This window comes from Caretta caretta, chromosome 8 (assembly GCF_965140235.1).
Source record: "Caretta caretta isolate rCarCar2 chromosome 8, rCarCar1.hap1, whole genome shotgun sequence".
In the NCBI taxonomy this organism is placed as follows: Eukaryota; Metazoa; Chordata; order Testudines; family Cheloniidae; genus Caretta; species Caretta caretta.
The window spans coordinates 97,823,628-97,844,006 of NC_134213.1; the positions used below are offsets into that span (position 1 = coordinate 97,823,628).

At 44.3% G+C, this 20,379-nt stretch overlaps 2 protein-coding genes across 6 annotated transcripts in view; one reads left to right on the forward strand and one right to left on the reverse strand.

Annotated features, from left to right (window-relative positions):
* The window catches only part of SLC1A7 (solute carrier family 1 member 7), a 94,112-nt gene extending 88,575 nt beyond the window's left edge, over positions 1–5,537 (forward strand). For all 3 annotated transcript variants that reach the window (XM_048862348.2, XM_048862347.2, XM_048862349.2), the window contains 2 exons: positions 134–233; positions 4,171–5,537. In XM_048862348.2, the coding sequence (XP_048718305.1) occupies positions 134–233; positions 4,171–4,407 (337 nt within the window). In that variant the 3' untranslated portion in view covers positions 4,408–5,537. The remainder of the gene's footprint in view (positions 1–133; positions 234–4,170) is intronic.
* Positions 5,538–17,299: 11,762 nt separating this feature from the next.
* PODN (podocan) overlaps positions 17,300–20,379 on the reverse strand; it is a 43,529-nt gene continuing 40,449 nt past the window's right edge. For all 3 annotated transcript variants that reach the window (XM_048862127.2, XM_075131839.1, XM_048862128.2), the window contains exon 11: positions 17,300–18,730. The gene's annotated coding sequence lies outside the window, so the exon portion shown is untranslated. The remainder of the gene's footprint in view (positions 18,731–20,379) is intronic.

A 20,379-nucleotide genomic window follows, 5' to 3' on the forward strand; every position in this document is an offset into this window, starting at 1 on the left:
AAAACAGCAATGATTATTCTTGAGTTCATTTTTTCTAAATATTTAAAGTGTTGAATCAGTATGTACCTGTTGCAGGTATGACTATTTCCAAGACAGAGCACCTGTCACCTAACACCACTGTTTTGTTTGTCAGAGACAGATTTAGAACAATGATCAACGTCTTGGGAGATGCCCTAGCTGCTGGAATCATGGCTCATGTCTGCAGAAAGGAGTTCACCAAGGATGGTGATGAGGTAAGAACAAAACAAAATGAGTCAGTCTGGAGCAATGAACTCCTTGTCAGTATAAAAATATTTTAAACATCAACATCTCACATTCATTTATTCTGGATGAAATTTATATTAATGGAAAGAACAAAATTAGGCTATGGATCAAAATTCAAAAGTAGGTAATATTTGTAGCATTAGTGTAAAGGATTTACCTTTTTTAGGACAGTACGGACGATATGTTATGGAGTCTAAACAATTGATTGTTGCCCTTTAATGAGGGTGATATTTTAAACTCTGGGGGTGGGAATAGGCGGTATCTCCAAATATAGGATAGCAGTTAGACTTCATCACTGTGCACCATCACCTAACTAAGCAGGTAGCGTCAGAGTCATGGCTTTTTAAAGTCAGTCCCAGGAGTATGACCATACAGTGCAAGGTATTTGTTTGAATAATATTAGAGAACCCAGAACACTCTGTTGTGGGCTCTGTAGCACATTGCACAAAATGCCATGTGCCTAGGGTGACCAGACAGCAAGTGTGAAAAATCAGGACAGGGGTTGGGGGGGTAATAGGAGACTATATAAGAAAAAGACACAAAAACTGGGACTGTCCCTATAAAATCAGGACATCTGGTCACCCTACACGTGCCACATGTAGGACCCTCAGGAATATGTATTAAATGGGGTCGGGGTGTAAACAGAGCTCTACAGAAGTTTTTTCCATGAAATTTTATCCATAAAATTTCTCTTTCCATTTTGGGTGAGTTCACAACTCCCAACATTTTGCTTTCTTGTGAAGTTTTGGGACAATGCTTTTTTTAGTATCAGATCATGCAAAAAGCCCACTCTCGCACAAAAAAAATCAGATTGTGAAATTGTGATCCGAAGCAAGATGGCAACCATCTTTGTGCGTGTACAGAAAAGGGCAAATGAAGAATATGTTCATGATCACAGTGAATATTGTAGCACAGCTCACAACACCCACTGCTAAAATAATCTTCCTCCCTCCACCACTGTGAACATGTCACTCCCCTCTAACATCCCTCCACTGGCATCTTCACACCTTCTACATCGCATGCAAGCCCCTGCTTACATCTCTGCTTTTCTTTCCTCTTACTTCTTCTCACATTCCCTGTGCTCCACTCCCCTTGTTTCCTTCTCCCACTCTTCTCTTGGTGTTTTCTTCCATGCCTCATTTTACACCTGGAACTCCCACTCCTGGTGCAAAAGGTGACCCCTCTTCATTCAAATCCCTTTCTAAAACAGATTTCTTGCACTAGCCCTATTGCTGCTAGTCCACCTAAGTGTTAGTCCCCAATCACTTCTGTTAATTGGAGTGACCCCAATAAACTTTCTCTGCTCAACCCGGACAGCTTGTAATTAAGTGTTTCTCTCTCACTCTCCATGGGAAAGGACTGTCTTTTTCTAGGTCTTGCATAGCATCCAGCTCATGCAGAGCTTAACTAAATAATAGTAATAAGAATAGTAAATTATTATTGATCATTTCTCCCATTTTACTGCCCAGTCTTTCTGGTGAATCCCATTGTCACTGCTTGATATGATGTGCTCAGAACATTCAAACTTTCATGTTTTGTTAGGTAGGGTCTTATATTGAGAGGTGCTCAGCAACTCTCAACTCCCATTGATCACAGGACGGAGCCCTTAAAACCTTGGGTAAACTAGGAGTCTTGTTTAAGCATACAGACTAACAGAAAAATATTTAATCAATTATAAGGCCAGAAACTAACATTATGATCATCTCGTCTGACCTTCTGCATAATACAGGACTCCTGGCATTTTATTACTGTATTTAGTACTATTAGTTTCCTTTGGAGGAAGATTCTTGAAACTCTGTCCTGGAGCATAGCGTTTCATTCAAAAATATAACCCAATCCCCCTAAAGGATTGTAAACTTGTTTGCAGGGAGATTTATTTTCTACTTGGCACTCAATAACCATTTTAAAACATACCATTAGTCGTCTTTATGTTTTGGCTGCACATTTAGTGTAGTTAGTCAAATATACCCAAAAGGCAGATTGTCTCAGCTGCAAGCCCACCTCCTTCCTCTGCCAATATTTGCGTATTGTTTTCCCTATCAGACCATCTTGGTTTCTATTTTAAGGATATTTCAACACATTACTTGTGAAATCAATCAATAAAATCCTCTTTTCCTTTGAAACAGCACAGAGGGCAAAAACGTACGTTAGCTCAGAGGTCTAGATGATAGGTTGGTAAAAGGAAGGCAAGGAGGTGCCAAAGCATAGATAGACCAATGGTCTGTTCAGTCTGGTGTCTTGGCTCAGCAGTAGCCTCTACATCAGAAGTAGGCAAACTATGGCCCACTGGCCACATCCGGCCCACGGGACCCTCCTGCCCAGCCCCTGAGCTCCTGGCCCTGGAGGTTAGCCCCCAGCCCCTCCCCTGCTGTTCCCCCTCCCCCGCAGCCTCAGCTCACTGCGCCGCCAGCACGATGCTCTGGGCAGCGGGGCTGTGAGCTCCTGCCGGGCAGCGCAGCTGCAGAATCGCGGCCTGACCCGGGGCTCTGTGGCTGGCTCCAGCCGGGCGGCGCGGCTGCCTGACCCGGTGCTCTGGGCGGCACGGCTGTAGCGCCGCCAGCCACCAGTGCTCCAGGCAGTGCAGTAAGGGGGAAGGGAGCGGGGGGGGGGGGTTGGATAGAGGGCAAGGAATTTTGGGGTGGTGATCAGGGGGCGGGGGTGTAGATAGGGGTCGCAGCGGTCAGAGGGCAGGGAACAGGGGGTTTGAATGGGGGCAGGGGTCCCAGCAGGGCAGTCAGGAAGGAGGGGGGGGGGGTGGATGGGTGAGCAGGGGGCAGTCAGGGGCAGGGGTTCCAGGGGCAGACAGGGAGAAGGGGTGGTTGGATGGGACAGGGGTCCTGGGGGGCGGGGGGGAAGTCAGGAATGAGAGGAGGGTTTGGATGGTGCAGCAGGGGGCAGTCAGGGGTGGGGGCTCTGGGGGCAGTCAGGGAGCGGGAGGGTTGGATGGGGCAGGAGTCCCGGGGGGGGCGTCGGATGGGGGCGGGGTCCGGGCCACACCTTGCTGTTTGGGGAGGCACAGCCTCCCCTAACCGGCCCTCCATACAATTTCGGAAACCCGATGTGGCCCTCAGGCCAAAAAGTTTGCCTGCCACTGCTCTACATTATGCTTCAGAGAAAGACAAAACCCCTCATAGCATCAGTAGTCAATAAGGAGGAGCCCCATGATAATGCAGTATTGTACATGACTCCATCTGGCCCAGAAACATTAGGATTTGTAGCCTTTGTAACTTGGTAATCTAACTAACTGTGGGCGTTTTTCCTACTCATCTCTTTTGAGGATCTTACTAAATTATTTGCTTTGATCAAATCCTGTGACAATGAACACTGATTGCAGGTTGATTATAATGTTTCATAAGTAGTTTTTCCTTTTTTCTTCCTTGCATTTGTTTACATTTAAGTTTCTTAGCTGTCTCTTGTTCATGCAGGAAGGAATAAAGAGCCAGATTTTTAAAGGTATTTGGGCACCTAAAGATGCAGATAGGTACCTAGTGGGATTTTCAATCTGCATCTTTAGGTGTCTAAATACCTTTAAAAATTGGGCCCAGGGTGAATATAAATAGACACTCACTTAGCCATTCATCCCCTTTCTAAACAAAGGGAGATATACTGCCTTGAAGAATGGTTGAACTTCCAGTGATAACAACAGTTCTGCTGACGGACCAAGGGCCAGATTTACTAAAGTATTTAGGTGTCCAAAGATGCAGATAGGCACTTTTCCCCAACCCTCCTTGTTGCCGATGCAGGTTAGGCACCTAACTCCCATTGACTTTCACTGGGAATTAGGTGTCCAACCTGCATAGGCATTTTTTGCCAGATAGGCATCTAGTGCAACTGCATCATTAGGATGGGATTCATTGCCTGTGTTTAGCAGTGATAATATGCAGCATCTTGCTGTTTCCCACATAGGTGCCATTGATCTGTGAACCTAAACCCATCAGCATTCATCAAATCATGGCTTACCAGAGAAATGGTTGTGTGAAGAACATGAGTGAGTCTCGTGGGCCAGAAACAGTGAAAGCGTTTCAGCACCATATACCTATACAAGTGGAGCAAGAACTAAACCCAGCGGGGAACCACACAAAGAAATCCAACAGTAAAGACCACTGCACTATTGAAATCAATGAACTGGAAACAAATGTGTAATTGCTACGTTTGATGGTATCTGATACCCAGTGACCTGGTACCCAATCACTACCTCACAGCTGGAGAGAGGACTCTGTCTTATATGGAAAAAAATGTGGAGTTATGGTCAGCATGCTTGTACCGGAGCTAGGAGATGAGCTGTGATCAGAAAAGATACAAGGGGCTTGAAAGAGATCAGGGGCTTCTTTAGGGGGATGATTTTAATACTGGGAAATTAACCAATGGACAACTTGGGTTCTCTCTGGGCAAACTGATTTGATTCCAGTATAGTATCTGACACTCCTTTTTTGCTTTGGCTTTTTTATTTAACCCCTTTTTAATTAATTCTGACAAAAGCCTTTTTTTTGCATCTCACTAATTACGAACATGGCATTTATGTAGATGTATTGCTGCCAGAAACTAATTCGCAAAACATACTGAAAGTGTGCTAATTTCATCTTCTCTTCTACTCCTTAAACAAAGAGTTTTCGTTTAGTTTTAGAATAGCTCTAAGAAAATTGCACTGATCTCAAGAGGCAAATTTGTAACTAATAATGCCACAAACTGAAAGCAGAGCAAAATATTTATCTGCAAGAAAACACATTCAAAAAGCTATTCTGTTATACACACTTCAAAGACAGGCATCAAACTGCAATATATTGTTCAAAGATGTCTAGATTCTTGCAAAGGACATTTTGCCTTCTAAGTGCCAGATCCACACAGAAATTTGTAAAAATCTATCTCTGCAGTAGAATCAGTACAATATACCTGCAATGGCAGAACCATGCAAGCCCTAACACATAAGCATTGGTGCTAAAGAGTGTTCACTGTTCTCTCCTTTTATTTAGAGATTGTTCCACTGTATATGTGTAAGCTCAGTGCTCAAAGCTCTTGACGAATACGCTTCATTCCAAGGGCAGAATAAACACAGACTGGAATCCAATGCAGATGAGTAATATTTGGGTTTTGTAGGGAGTTTGCTGTGGAAACTGGCTTTTTATTTTTCATTATACCATGGGTTGGACTATACTGAATGTTGTCTCTTTTTTCAGCCATCTACCGAATCTTCGGTTACAGTAAATTCTGCTGGGTGTGTTACCAATGTTTGCAATGAAGAACATTTTTAAATAAACCTGATGTTGTGAAAATAGGCTAATGTATTCTTACTACACTGTTCAAAGCTGGGCTGGGGGGACGGCATGATGTGCTCAGAACATTCAAACTTCCATGTTTTGTTAGGTAGATCTTGGGGGGAAAGGATTTGTGTAAGGATACAGAACCAGGTAGGTACAAAGATCACAAACTATTTCCTGTCAAATACCTGTGTATTTTGTTATTGTTATGCCTGCCACATCAGTTTCTGAAAGTCCTTAGCTGGTGCTATAAAATATTGCTGAATGTTAAGGTGTCTTCTATGGGAAAATTTATGAAATGAATTTAAACAGTCTATTCAGAGAGGGCAATTTATTCAGCACTTGCCAAAAGCAGGGGCTTGCACAAGGGGCAGGGGGAAGCAAGGGCATGCCCCTCCCCCACAATAATCGGCAGGGGCACAGAACTCCATTTCACAAATAATTAAAGAGTAGTTTCAAATATGCAAAGCAAACAATTCCTGAACAAGCCCTAGAATAGAACTGATTCATCCAAACTTATCAGAAAATGCCTATGCATGATGAATACATTTGCAGAAATCAGGATCAGATGAGGAACAGTTCACTAAACCAAAAATGACGCTAAATTATAACCACCATCAGATCTGATTCTCCACTGCCTTGCTCCTTGTGTAGTCATTTATATCTGTGCAAGTGACTGTAAAATCCTTTCATTCTGAACTGGTAGCTTTTTACACCTACTTTGTGCAGGTGTAAATGACTGCAAAAGGGGCAGGGCAGACCCAATGTTTTTAATGAATAGTTCAGTCATATGGTACCTACTTCTTAGACAGGTCTGCCCACACACCTTGATTCCAAGGTGCCATGGACTGCCAGCTAAAAAGTACCATCAGGGTGCCAGCCAGCAAAGCCATATGCTACTTTTTGGCCTTGTCTACACAGTACATTAGTGCGCAAGACAAGCTGGCATGCACTAGAATTTATACTGCAGCTCGTGAGTACTAATTGGCCCATGTGGATGCTGTTGTTTCAAACTTCAAATTAAGTGCACGAGGGAATGTTTAGTGCACACCAGCAGGGTCCATGCAGGCTGGTTAGTGCATGATATGCTGATGCACAGTAGACTTTATACCCCAGCTAGTGTCCACTGAGACACCATATAGACAAGTCCTTAGTCAAATGGTAAGATCTATGAAGGACTGCAAACCCACACTGCCTGCCCTCAGCCTTCTTTCCTAATCTATCTTCTAGGTATATATAGGACACCATGCATCATAATATCTAGGTGTAGTTTCTTACCCTATGATGTCAGGATGGCTCTTGGACTATACACATAGTATATCACTACACATCACTATATGGCTCCCATCATTAAGGCAGCTAGGTGTCTGATGCAAGTTTCCAAAAAAGATGTCCTAATTAGGATCCTACAGTTGTGAACTCAGCTCCCCACATTTAAAAATATTGTTTTAAACCTTCCTTTGTTCAAATTACCAACACAAAAGTCGAAACAAGACTCAAGACTAGATGTCCTCTTGGTGGTCATAGTGCTTCGAAAGATAGGTATCAATATCAGACACACGCAATATCAAACTCTGTGCAGGAGATCCATCTATTTGCTTCCTGGAACAGTCGCAGCAAATGTTAAGATCTTAACCTGAATGCCTCCATGAGTTTAGAGGTATGGCAGCTCGTAAGAGTGTAGTGAGGCCTCAAGAGACCCAAATCAATCCTAGCATTAGAAAATGGTATAATTTCCACAAAATACACCTCTCAGAAGGAAAAGCTTTCTCACTCAGAGGAAGAAGCCAGTGGTCCTGAGTGAGTCTTGCTTATCTAATGAATATCTTTAATCCTACATAATGGTTTACCTTCTCTCACCATCTTTTGGTGGTGGGTCATGGGGAAGTCTTAGATATGAAATTGCAAAATGGAAACATTTTTGTAGGGTCTCTGGACAGGAAGGAAATGTACTTTAAAATGAATGCTCTGCTAGTTGTATTGGGCACCTATACCCCATTGATAAATAGACTTTGCTTTGAGAATATTAAATGTTTAGCTCACATTGTGTCAATGGTGCCATTAAAAACCTCAGCCATCACTGCAGTGCATGCCTTCTGTATGCCAGTGTGCTGTGACTACTGCCTATTACACTGATCATACCTCACTGTTACCTTGTCAGTTTTTGTATTCACTCGCAGTCTCTAATTTTATACTTTGATTGTATGTAAGTTCTTTGGGACCCGGATTATCTTTTCTTTATGTTTGTCCAGTGCATCACTCAAACGGGACTCTGACTGGGACCTCTAGAAGTATGTCTGCACTATATACTAAACCCAGGTCTGCATGACCCAGGCCTGCAGACTCATTCTTTCCAAGCTCATGCTTGAGCGTCCATACTGCATTGCTATGCAAGCCTCATAGCTGTGCTGTGACACCTCCATACTGCATTACGCAGACACAGGTTAGACACTGTGGCTTCTGGGGGCATCTCCCAGGGTTCTTAGTGCCCATGCTAGCTGTGGCTGCAATCGGGCTTGATTCATGGTGTACTGTGGGAGAACTTGTCTGGCCAGCCCATGGCACAGACTGGAAATGCTGTTAGCCCATCGGCACATCCAGCTTAGCTACCTCCCAGCAACCGGAACTAGCAACATGGATCCAGTGCCAGCGGAAGAATGTCTCCTGCTTCTGCTTTCACTCCTATTTCAGGAATCAGGCAGTGCATCTGTGAGATGCTGGTGGACTTTTTGGCAGCATCAAAGGCCCCTCTTGGAGGAGGATACAGACATGGCATCTGCAAACCAGCTGATGCTGCTCATACCTGTTGCCACAGCTGCAGATTCCCCATGTAGAGAGAGAGAGAGATTAACTGGAGGAAATAACATAGGAAATTACATCAATTAAGAATGTGTAGTTATATTCCTGGAATTTATTATCAGGGACACTTTGGCCCAGGTCCTCAGCTTTATGTTGGCTTATCTGCATCACTCCTGTGGCACAAAGCAGCCTTAAAGGCAGCTTAGGCATCCCTTCAAGGAATCCCCCCAGTATTGAGGGGGATTGCCAGAACTGCCATAGTGGCTCCCTAGCCTGGGTACAGAAGGCATGGCTGGGGGAAAAGGTGCCTGGCCAGGGCATATCTGTATCCCACTCATCCCTGGCAATTAAGCAGCCCTTGGGGGTTACCAGCAGCCAGCATAGCAAAGAGAAGCCCTGAGACTGCTCTAATCTACCCGGGGGAGTATGCCAGTGCAGAATAGCCCCAGAATTCGGGAGTGGCAAAGGTGACAAACTCAGTCACCTATGCCCAGCACAACTAAAGTGATTTGTAACCCAACACCAACCAAAGCTGATCACTTGCAGCTACACAGCTCCTGTCTGCTAGATACCTATGCAGAGTAGGTGTGTTCATGTAAATACAGTTTGCTTTTGTAGTCTCTCCCTCCCCAATTAGCTGTCAGGGGAGAGTACATTCAGACCCTGCTTACAGGGACATTACATCTTTAGCATTTTTTCCCAGAGAAGCGTATTTTAATAAGATGGAAAAAGCAAGAGAAGCAGAATTAAAAATGTTTTATGTTAACTGATATCTCACATTGCATCTACCACAACCACTGTAAGGGCTAGAAGAAAAAGCAAAAACAAACAGAAAAAAATACCAATGTTGAAATGTTTCATTATGATTTCACTGGTTCTAGTGGTTTTATTGGTTTTTACTACTAGGCTATTAAAAACATGTGGTAATTACACAGAGCCAAGTCAAACTAGACATTTTGCGCCCTAATCTGCCAATATTCTGTTCCATTTAAATATGTTGAGTGTTTTTAATCTTTGGTGGCTTTATTTCTTGAAAACATAGTTACACTCAAAAATCAGAGATTTGCCTAGTTTTCAGTTTATCAATATAATTTACTCAGCAGGAATACATTGTTTTAAAATGGACCCTGCCCCCCCCCCTCAGGTTTTTATACAGGAATGACTATATCTACGTCAAATTATTCGTTACATGTAGATGATATATAAACTGAACGAAGCACACAAATGCATATTAGTGGAGAAAGGCCCTATGTACAAAGCTGACAGCCAAATGCTAACTGTCCCAAAACCTGGGGCAGGGGATTGGATCCAGAATTGCGGTTGGGCACAGCTCAAGTTGTCATTATTTACACATTAGAAGATTCAGAAAGAGAATACTCAGGGTACGTTTTCACTCAGGTGATCAGTACACGAGAGTAGGTGCAAACAGTCCAGGTGCAAATTGCCACATTGCAAAGCCAAACCAGAGTCACTGGGTACTCACTGGTGTTGCACTCACCTGCGTGTGTTGCTAGCTATGGGCCTATCCCCTTGTGCTGCAGTAAACTGACCTGCTCTATGATTCTTTTTAAGAGAACTGTAGGAGAACTTGTTTGTCCTTCTTGGTACACAGCAGGAATTGTGGGAAGGCATTGGAGGACTATCAGCACTCAAGTGATTTAGCATATAATGCAAAGTAGGTGGGCTAACAGCTTCAGTGACAGCTTCAAATGACTTTTAGTCCACAAACCCAGATGAGCTTTCTAGCCCAGGTTGAAAGTACCACTGAACTCAGTGAGAGGGTTTTGCATGTGGATAGGAGTGGGATTAGGGACCACACCCAGGTAAGAGCCTGAGTTAATTCTACAGTGAACACCTACCCACAAATTTTTTTCTAAGGTTGCCAGGTTGTCAATATAACATGCTACCACACCCAGGGTGACTCAAGCACGAGACATACTAATTCCTTCATCTGTGGCTGAGAGACTATTGCAAATGTAGTCCCATTTACCAATCCAAAACAACATCCTTGACATTGCCATAATCTCACACTACAAATAGGTTTTGGTATTTCCATGGGAAAAAACCCATCCATTGTATAAAACAATTTGAGAATCTTCGCATATGTTTTAAAAGCATTTAGAATGTGGATATTTTAGACACAGCATTTGGTGTTGGTCTGTTTAATGTTCTTGGATTTGCAATTGAAGATTTTTTAGTGGAAACACTTTGTATGACTGATTGATTGTACGATACATTCAATATCCACGCCCTCCATATATAACTCCAGCTGGCTGACTTCATAAATGCATGACGATGAATCAGAGTAGCAATATAACACAAATATTTTCCTTAATAAAAATGCAGAATGCAAGACTTCTTTAGGGAATTCACTCACTGTTGCTTTCACTAGTAATTACTTTGTTACATTGCAATGGCCTCCATAAAATTCTCTCCATTCGGGAGAGAAACCACTTGAATAAAGCAGCCTGCGTTTCATGAAGTCTTGAACTCAAGTTCTCTAAACTCATTTGAGTGTACTAGAACTTATAAAGCAGTTATTCCCAGACCAAAACAAAAACAAAAAACCAGCCTGCTAACACAGAGTCCCCCGGTGAGCACAGCTGCAAGCAGAATGGAGTTGGGAATTGCATTCCTCAGGCCTGCACTCTCAACTCTGCCATGGACCAGGTCAGGGGGCATGCAGTGGAGAACTGCAGGACTCTCAGGTGCATAGCTCCCTACCATACATCTGCTGCTACAGGTGCAGTGGGGTTGAGAGCCAAGTTCCTCCCAAACTTTCAGCTTCCAACTGTCACCTCTGTCTTCACGCAAGCACCCTATGGACCATAGAAAGGGCAGCTGATAGCATGACAAACACAGTTCCCAGTCCAGCTGTGTCCGCAGGGAGCTGTATTACTCATGCAGCAACCCCATCTCCTGTGGCAGTTCAGGGAACAAGCCTCCTCTCTCCTGCCTGCAAGGGGGCAGGGAGATGGGACTTGCCCTAAACACACCTCAGGAGCTGGTGTGACAGCCCAGCTCCTCAGTTGTCTGGGGGTGCTACAGGGTTCTCCTGGTGGCCCCAAACCACTTCCCCCTGCACCCTCCTAATGGGGGTCTGGGGGAAAGAGTCTCCAGGCTCTCCCAGCTGCTGTTCTTCCTCAGGAAAGGAGGGCTTGCAGTTCCTTCCCCCAGCACTGCTGCCTGATTGCGGGGGGGGCGGGAGATAACTTCACTCTCCCTCCCTTCCCCCAGCTATGTCCCTGCAGGGCCAGGAGGAAGGCCTCCCACAGAAATGATCCCCACCTATTCATTTAAGGGCTTGTCATAGAACTCCCTTGTGAAAAGGAAGGTTCTTTTAACAAGCCCCATGATGGGTAAGGGATAGGACTGGTCAAAATCTTTCCACCCAGGCTTTTTGATGTTCTTTTTTCCTCCCCATAGAAAACTGGATTTTCAATTAAACTAAAATTTTCACCAAAGAAGTGTCTGCTTTCTTTGGAAAAATGATTTTTTATTTTTTTTTTTACCAAAGGGGAATATCCAAACGACAAAATATTTCAATTCTGACATAGCACCACGGTGCCCCCTGGGCATTGGAATTCAGCTGCCTCTTCCTACCAATTCTCTGTGGGGCCAGGCTCCCCAGGTGGACTTTCTCTCTAATGACGCACCAACCTCCCTGCACCAAGAGGTGACCTCCAGTGGTCGTTAGAGGCGCCTATGACCCACAGGAGTGGATGCAGTAACTGTGTTTGTACCTGCGCTTCACTAGCTGCCCCAGCAGCATCCCCCCACCACCATGCTTGGGGACGGGGAGAAGGGGAGCTGGAGCAGTTTATGGCAGAGAAGGGGCCCGGCTGCAGCTCTCATACCCCACCAACACATCCCCTTAACCAGCTCTGAACCTCCCTCACCCCCCACAGCCCAGCTGCTCTTCCCCAGGCTCCTGGGCATTCCCCACAGCACTCACCGTGTGCAGTTTTCAGACAGGGCAGTGGCTGTTCTCCCTTCCTCTCCCATCAGCTTCTGCGGCTGCCTGACTGGGCTTTTCTCTTCAGCAGGCCCCTGCCCCCTCTTCCAAGGGAGATCTTCAGGGTGCCCCCCTCAATCCATGAGGAGGCCCCATCTTCTGGACAGGGCTGTTTTGCCCCACGCCTTTCAGAGCCTGGGCCCCACACCACTTCAGACTGTGCCCGATGGGGTGGGCCTGGAGAAGCCACATCCCCCAGTGTGAATGGGGTTGTCAGTCAGAGCCCTGTCTCACAGGGACGCTGCACCTCTGGGCGGGGGGGGGGGGGCGATATCTTATATGGCAGGACCCTTCCTCACAGGGTCTCCCTGCCTGTAGGGGGGAGGCAGGCTTGGGCCTTGACATGAGGCTGCTCCGTCTCTGCAGACTCCTCCCTATAGACTGGGGGAAGGTGAGGGGCACATCCACTCCCAGAAGCAGCTTATGGTAGGGATGGGAGGGTGGAATCACCACTGTCCCTCCCCACTTCAGGCCCTGAAGTCTCCAAGGGTGAGTTATGGGGTCCAGCAGGAGGACGGGGGAGCAGCACTGGAGAGCGATGGTGGGGTTTGAACCTGGGGGTGGGGGATGAGGAGTAGCGGTGTCAGTGCATTGGGAGATGGGTGTAAGAGCAAGGGGGGAGTGAGTGGGGGCAGCACACTATGGGTTAAAGAGAGTGAGGGGACTGGCAGGAAGAGGGTGTGGGGTGCAGAGTGGGAGGGGAAGTTGGGAGGCAGATCTGAGACAGGAATGGGAGCATGTGGAGAGAAGGAGCTGAGTTGGGAGGGGTTGAATTAATGGGGGTGGTGATGGAGCTGTGGCAGGAGTGGGGAAATGAGGAGGCAAAGCTGAAATGGGAGAGTGGTGGGATTTAAGGGGGGCTGAACTGAGTTGGGAGTGGGTGGGGGGATGGACAGTGTCAGATCTGAGGCAAGAGGGGTAGGAGGGCAGATTGTTTGGCAATAAGGAGGTGTGTAATGGCAGCAGTTGCAGGAAGAACAGAGCTGCGATCTGGATGGGGGGGTGCAAGGGACTTGGAGATCTGGACAGTACGGATGATTGCTAGGAAGAGGAAGGTCCTGTGGTTTGTAGATTGTAAATTCTTAAGAGCAGGGACTGCTGACTAGTCTAGATCCACAAAGGGATTTAGATGCCTAACTGCCATTTTAGGGACCTAAATCCAAAATCCCCACTAGTTGCCACCAAACCCTTTGGGCACCTAAATTCTCTAGGCACCTATGTTTCTGTCAGTAAAGTCCCCAGGGCACCTAAATTTCTGCTAGCAGGCATGTGCAAAGTCACCTCAGTTCTGACACCTGATGTTTAGCTTATGCCAGCCCCAGCTAGATCTTCAAACTAGCTGATTCCCTGCCTATCTCACCTCCAGGTACATATCTGGTAGGGCCTCACTCAATGTCTCCTGTTGAAACTGTTCCACTTTTTATAAAATACTTAAATATTCATTAGGCCAGTGAACAAGAGCATGAGAAGGACTCTACAGCACAGGGGTTAAGGGCCCATGTGGGATGTTAGACTCAAATTCAATTCCCTACTCCCATGAATAAGTATTTTATATAAAGCTTTCTCAGGAGAGACAGAGACCCACCCCAATCACGCAGATGCTAGGCACTTACCTGGAAGAGAGAGAACTCGGTTCAAGTTGTTACTCTGCATCAGAGGGGGTCTCCCACAGCCTGACTGCTGTGACTACTGGGTATAAGGGCTCTTCCTTATTTGTTTGAAATGACTGACTTGACTTAGGTACCTAACAACAAGAGAGGTTGGGTAGCAGTGGATCCCAAGAAGAGGACGGTGCCTCCCATTAGGCACCTAACTCCTTTTGTTGGGCAGGTTTTAGGCCCCACACCGCTCCTCAGCATTTCCCATTGCTTAGTTTAGGCACTGCAAAGCCTAAGACCCCTTTGTGGATCTAGCCCTATGAATCTGTAGAGTGGGTAGCACAATGGGGACCCAACTGCAATTGTGGCCTGTAGGCACTTCTGTAATATAAATAATAGACTAGACAAAAATTCTAGAAAATATAGTGTAGGGATGAATCCTGCCCTAACTGGATTAGGACTGGCTAGCCCAACAGTACATTTCCCTCTCTACCTAATATATGTGAGATGTTGTCTTTGGCCCATACCCTGATGGCAGGAATGAGTCTGTTCTCCAGTCATTAATGAGAAGTTGTTAGACACTTGGCAGAGCAGTATATGGAAGTTTTTCTGTGAGAATGGGGCTCTGCATCCTATAAGGGAAGAGGAACATACACACACTCACTTGTTTGTCTTAAATCTCACTAAAATAAACCACTAACCTTGTTCCTTTTCAATAGTTGCAGCTTCAGGAAGAACCAGAATCCCTCAGAAGGTTTCAGTTTGAAGGAAAGTGATAAAGATTGAGTCTTGCTGGTGAGGACTTACCAATGGGATAATTAGGTAGGTCAGGTTTTTTTTGGTTAACATCCATGACAATGTTCTTCTAAATCCACAAAAAGGTAACGACAGTGCAAGCTTCTCTCACTCTGAATTGGAGGGCTAACTCCAGTTGTCTGAGGGTTAGTTTCAATGCCCATTCAACCCTTTGCCTTACAGGTACTTACACTGGCTTGGTGCCACTGTAAGAACTTCAATAGGTAGTTAAGAGATTCTTCATAGGACCGACTGCAACATAGCACTGGACCAAAGTCAACTAACTCATTTCACCTAAGCTAAAGCAGGCTCAGATGTTAACTTTCACTCGCTACTCTCATAGCATGAACCACGGAGCAGAAAGGGGATTAGTAATAGGATAGAAAACCTAACACAAACTAAGTCATTTCCAATATTACAGTCCCAGCAACTACAAGGATCTCATTCCATAACTGTATTGAAATAGACAATCGTGTCTAGGGAAGTTTCAAAACCGGTCAAGGTTAATACAGTGTTCTAAAATACAAGGATCATTTTAGGGAGGGATTTTAAAAAGCACCTATCTTCCTTAAGCACTTCAAAAAATCTCACCTTTAAACAATATATTTCTCCTAACACCGCTTTACTTTTTAAAAGATCTTGGTTTAATAGCCTGTAGCACTTGATTTTTTGGGTATTTGTATAGGACCTCTTTAAAAAGTTTACTATAACAGTTGGTGTGCTGGTGGTATTGCAAACCATTACACATCTACAATACCATGGAACTGACTGGTGTGTGCGTGGCCTTATGCTGTACAATTTTAGTTGCATCTTCTCTATATGAACCAGATCCCGTCAAAAATATTTGCACCGTTGCTGCAGTGAAGAATTTTGTCCAAGCTCAGAAAAATCTTATTTTTCTTTTTTTCAGACTTGTGCACTGTCTCCTTAGTATGGAAAATGGGTTTTAAGAAAAAAATTAAATTGAGGCCTTCATTTGTATACACCCTCATACAGGCCATGCAAACATACTGTGTGTTGAAATGCAGGCTCAGTAAAATGCTGCTAGGACAGATATTCCAGATCTGAGCATTTCACTACCAACAACATGCATATCAACTTCAGTTCTTTCTTCTCAAAGTCTGAGCAACAGGAGTAACGGGAGAAGACAAAGTCATACCCTGTGGTGGTTATGTTGGTCTCTAGATTATATTTCTTTTCTTGGCGCAGTATTATAAGTTAAGCAGCTGATTTCTAACCTGTCCTCATTTTTGTCACAGGGGATAAAAACAGAAGCCCAGATCTTTGGGTCCCTTGATCCTCAGTGCTTCAGGGGGTGGTTAAGACCCTGGGACAAATCCTCCAGAGGTCTTTGCAGCTGGGGCTCTCCATGATGCAGAAGCACTCCAACCATACCCCCTGCCCTAGCCACATCCTGCCAACAGCCAAATATGCTGGCTCTACATCAACCAGGGACTCCCCAGCTGGCTGGTAATGCTGGCTTTCTAGCCCTTCTGAGCTGACAGGGTAAAGCACACTTAGCTGGAATAGAGCCAGGGATCTGGACAAGGGGTCCTGATTCTCTACAAAGAGCAGGGAGTGGAGACATTTAGATCTGTGCAAACTGAGTTGCAAACCCCACTATTTTGGTTTGATAGAATTTTGTGTCTATTTTGCACAAGCAGAAATGATATAAGAAGCTGTGCAATGAGGAATCAGACCTATAGTTCTTTTTTGAGCAGCAAAGTAGGTTAGCTTGTGATGGACAAAATGCATTTTTTGTGTCATATTTTTATTGAGGAGACAGTGGCTTCTTTAAGCCTAAGGCCAGATTCTGGTCTTAGTTATGCTGGTATAAAGCCAGAGCAGTTTTCTTTATTTTAGTCAAGTTATTCCAGATTTACACTGGTGTAAAAGAAAGCAGATTCTGGCCCTCAGACTGAATCTAGGCCTTCCTTAGCAAATGCTGATACTTGCCCTAGGGGGCCCAATCCTGGGAAATGTTGAATACTCTCAATTCTTATTAATTTCAGAGGCAGATGAGGGCACTCAGCCGCTTCCCAGGAGCACTCAAATGAAATTGAAAGTTTAATGGGAATCAAAAGGTGCTCAGCAACTCCCTGGAAAAAAAATCAGGTGACTGATTGACTGTGGTGGGGGGAATAAGTTGTTAGATGGACCCCACCTTTACCACCACTGCATTCCAATAGTAATAGGTAGAGAGAAACCTTCAGCTGTTTGAAGATTCTGAAGATTCACTCGTACATAAGGTAACTTAAATATTGGCCAGGGCTGCAAAGAGAGGGGTTGCAGGTTTGAGACAACTTTGTAAAATATATTCAACATTTTAAACCATGCTTTCTCTTATTACTCTGCTTACATCTTCAAAGGTTGCTGTCTACGGTCTCATGGCAACTCTGATATCTGTATGTTACCTCAGAAATACACTCAATAGTTTGGGGGTGCTGTAAATTGATCTGTTTTGTGGGGTGATAGTTATTCTGAGTGATCCATATACAGCTTTATGTGGAAATCTAGTCCAGAAATCAGTTGGCAGTTGATTTTTTGACTCAAACACATAATTAAAGCTCACATTTGTATTTCTTGTTCACATTTAATATTGGATTTCTGTTTTTTCTTTGTTCTGGAAGTAATTTTTGCTTTTTTTTTTCTTCTGTGACTTGTGGCCATGTTGAATTTTCCCCACATGAGAACTGGCAAGGCCTTGGAATAACTCATGTGCTGCAGAAATCAAAAGGGAGAATGTATAACTAGACTTTCTCCAGTAGGGAAAACAGCTGGTGTAGAAACAAGCCAATGCAACACCTGCAAATAAATCTTAGGAGCACATTATGCAAAACAACATGTGCTCAACCAGAAACGCTCACTGAATCAACAACTTCCTTGCACTGATTAGATTGCTCAGATGAAGGACATTACAAACAGATTAGAACCTCACAGCCCTTATGCTTTGATTCTTATTTTTTCATGTCTATTCCATGATTTCAGTAGGAACTGAGGGCACTGAAGATCTTACAGGAGGTCCTGCAAGGGTTGGGTCCCCAGTCTGGCACTGTGATGAGAAACCCCTCCCCTAACTGTCCTAATGACATCTTAGGGTCTGCTTATGAGAGGTTCTGAGTACCCACGACTTTCACTGGCTTTGGTGGTCATAGGATCAGGCTCTTAAGTATGTATGCTATACAGTATGCATCTAGTTGAGAATGTGTGCTGCTGTCCAGCTCCTAAATATTATTTGGTCCATTCACCTGGCCACTATTCTGGAATATTTGTACAAATGCCTCATGGACAAAAAGCAGCGGGACAGAAACTTTGACAAGGACTATAATGTAGAAATGCATTTCTTTTCTTATATATGTACAATAGTTGTTGCTTTGTTTTAAAAACCTTTCTAGCACTGGTGTATACTGCAGGCTTTGATAGTAGGGATAAGTTACTATGGGATCCAGCCTTAACTTGCTTTTCTCATCCAAATATACATATTGTATTAACAGAGGAATGGATTAATCCAGTCTGGTTGTTCTTATTGCTGTTTGGTGATAAAGATGCCTCATATACTGCTCCACAGATGAAGCTACTGTAAATCCCCATCCCTCTTGATCAACTATCCACCTGTTTGGGGTGAGAGAAAAGAGACAAAACGTATATATGGTTCACTTAAAATGGAGTGACAGAAACAGCATCTGAAGGCATGTGTTCAAAACAGTCCCATATTGTTATTATAGATGGAAATGGTAGGGGAAGAGAAATAGAAGAAACAAAAGCCAGCTTTTGTGAGTTCCAGAGCAATTCCTTATGATCCAGAGTCTTGTATAAGATGAATTGGAAGCTTCGGGATGGCATTCAGGGTCTCTCCCTGATGAAAGCACTATAACAGGCTGTCTTCATCAAGCCTGGCCCAGTGCCACAAATAGTCTGGGTGTAATTCACCGCACGTTTCGCTAAGTGCTCTCAGTATGTCTATATATAGATACAGGAATATAGGTCATTTTCCATACGTTTTCCTGCAATACATAATATAAGGAAGGCAAAAATCAGAGTTATATAACTTTGGAGCTTGTGATTCAAAACGCAGTAAGCTTAATGCATGCTGACAGAAGTCAGATGTGTCCTGGCCCAAAGCAGAGATGTACTTATTAGAACATTAAATGTACCCTGAGTTATTAAATGTAAACTATTTTCCTAGAAGGTTAGTTTGACCACTAGTTCTCTTGTACTTTTACGGATAACACAGGCATGGGTCTAATATTTGACTTTCCCAGTAGCTCCTGCTCTGGTCCAGTGCTGATATCTCAAGTAGACAATCCCCAGTACTGAACTGTTCCATACTCTAAGATGAAAACATTTACTAGGACGGAGTCCACATTTGTTTTCATATCTAACCAAATCCAAATTTGAGCTTGGATCTCCAGTGGCAAAAAGCTAGTATGTACCTTGTCTCCTGCCACCTTCCCACCTATAAAAGTCGTTTTTTTAGAATAGAGCACTGCACAGCAAACAATAATAAAAACATAAGAATGGCCATACTGGGTCAGACCAATGCTCCATCTAGCCCAGTATCCCATCTTCTGACAGGGTCCAGTGCCAGATGCTTCAGAGGCAATGAACAGAACAGGGCAATTATCAAGTGATCCATCACCTGTTGTCCAGTCCCAGCTTCTGGCAGTCAGAGGTTTAGAGAGAACTAGAACTTGAGGATGCATCCCTGACCATCGTGGCTAATAGCTATTAAGAGATCTGTCCTACATGAACTTATCTAATTCTTTTTTGAACCTCATTATACTTTTAAATAATCAATGGTCTCCAAACACTGCTGTTCCTCCACCTTATCACGTACAATAGAAGAGAGAAAAAAGTTCAAATAGAGGGATTAATTGGCTAATCAGAGTGGTAATGAGATACAGAGCTCTTCATCTCTAGGTCACCAGCTCAAAATCAGCCCAGGTCGTTAGTGACCTGGACTTGTCATGATCTGGAGGCTCTTCATTGAACCTATGTGAAATGAGTAGTAATGATTTCAGTACGACCCACAATGGACAGCACTAACTATACAAATACCAGCCCCGCTATAACTGGGACTCTTGTTTCAGCCTTGGAAGGGGTGGTGAATATGTAATAGTGACCCTATGGATGGGTCATTATCTGGATCTAAAAGCATGAGCCTCGAGCTACAGGATTATGAGCTCACAGGCACTGGCAGACAGAAGCCTCTACATGCACTCCAGCTATTTGAGTGGATCAAAGAGCCACACTGGTATCAATGTGGGTTGCAAGTGGGCATGGAGACTTTGTCATCCCAAGAGGCCATCCCACCAGGCCATAACTGAGACACATCATGGGGGGCAAACTGGAAAGTGCGGCTGCTTCCAGTGCTGTACCTGCTGTGGGGATAATCAGAGGCTGCTAGGGTCTGTCCAGTATTTTTGATAAACACCAGATTCACAATGGTTTTTTTAAGAGAAATTTTCCAACCAGCTTTGACTGTGCCATCTCTGTCCCTTTATATTTTCAGATGGGTCTTTGAGTCCAAGACTCCAACTCTTACCCAGGATGAGTAATTCCATTTACTTCAATTGCACTACTCTTGTGAATTAAGGTTACTTACGTAAAGGTTTCCGGATTGGACCCTTGAGTAGGTATAGTAGGATGGTTA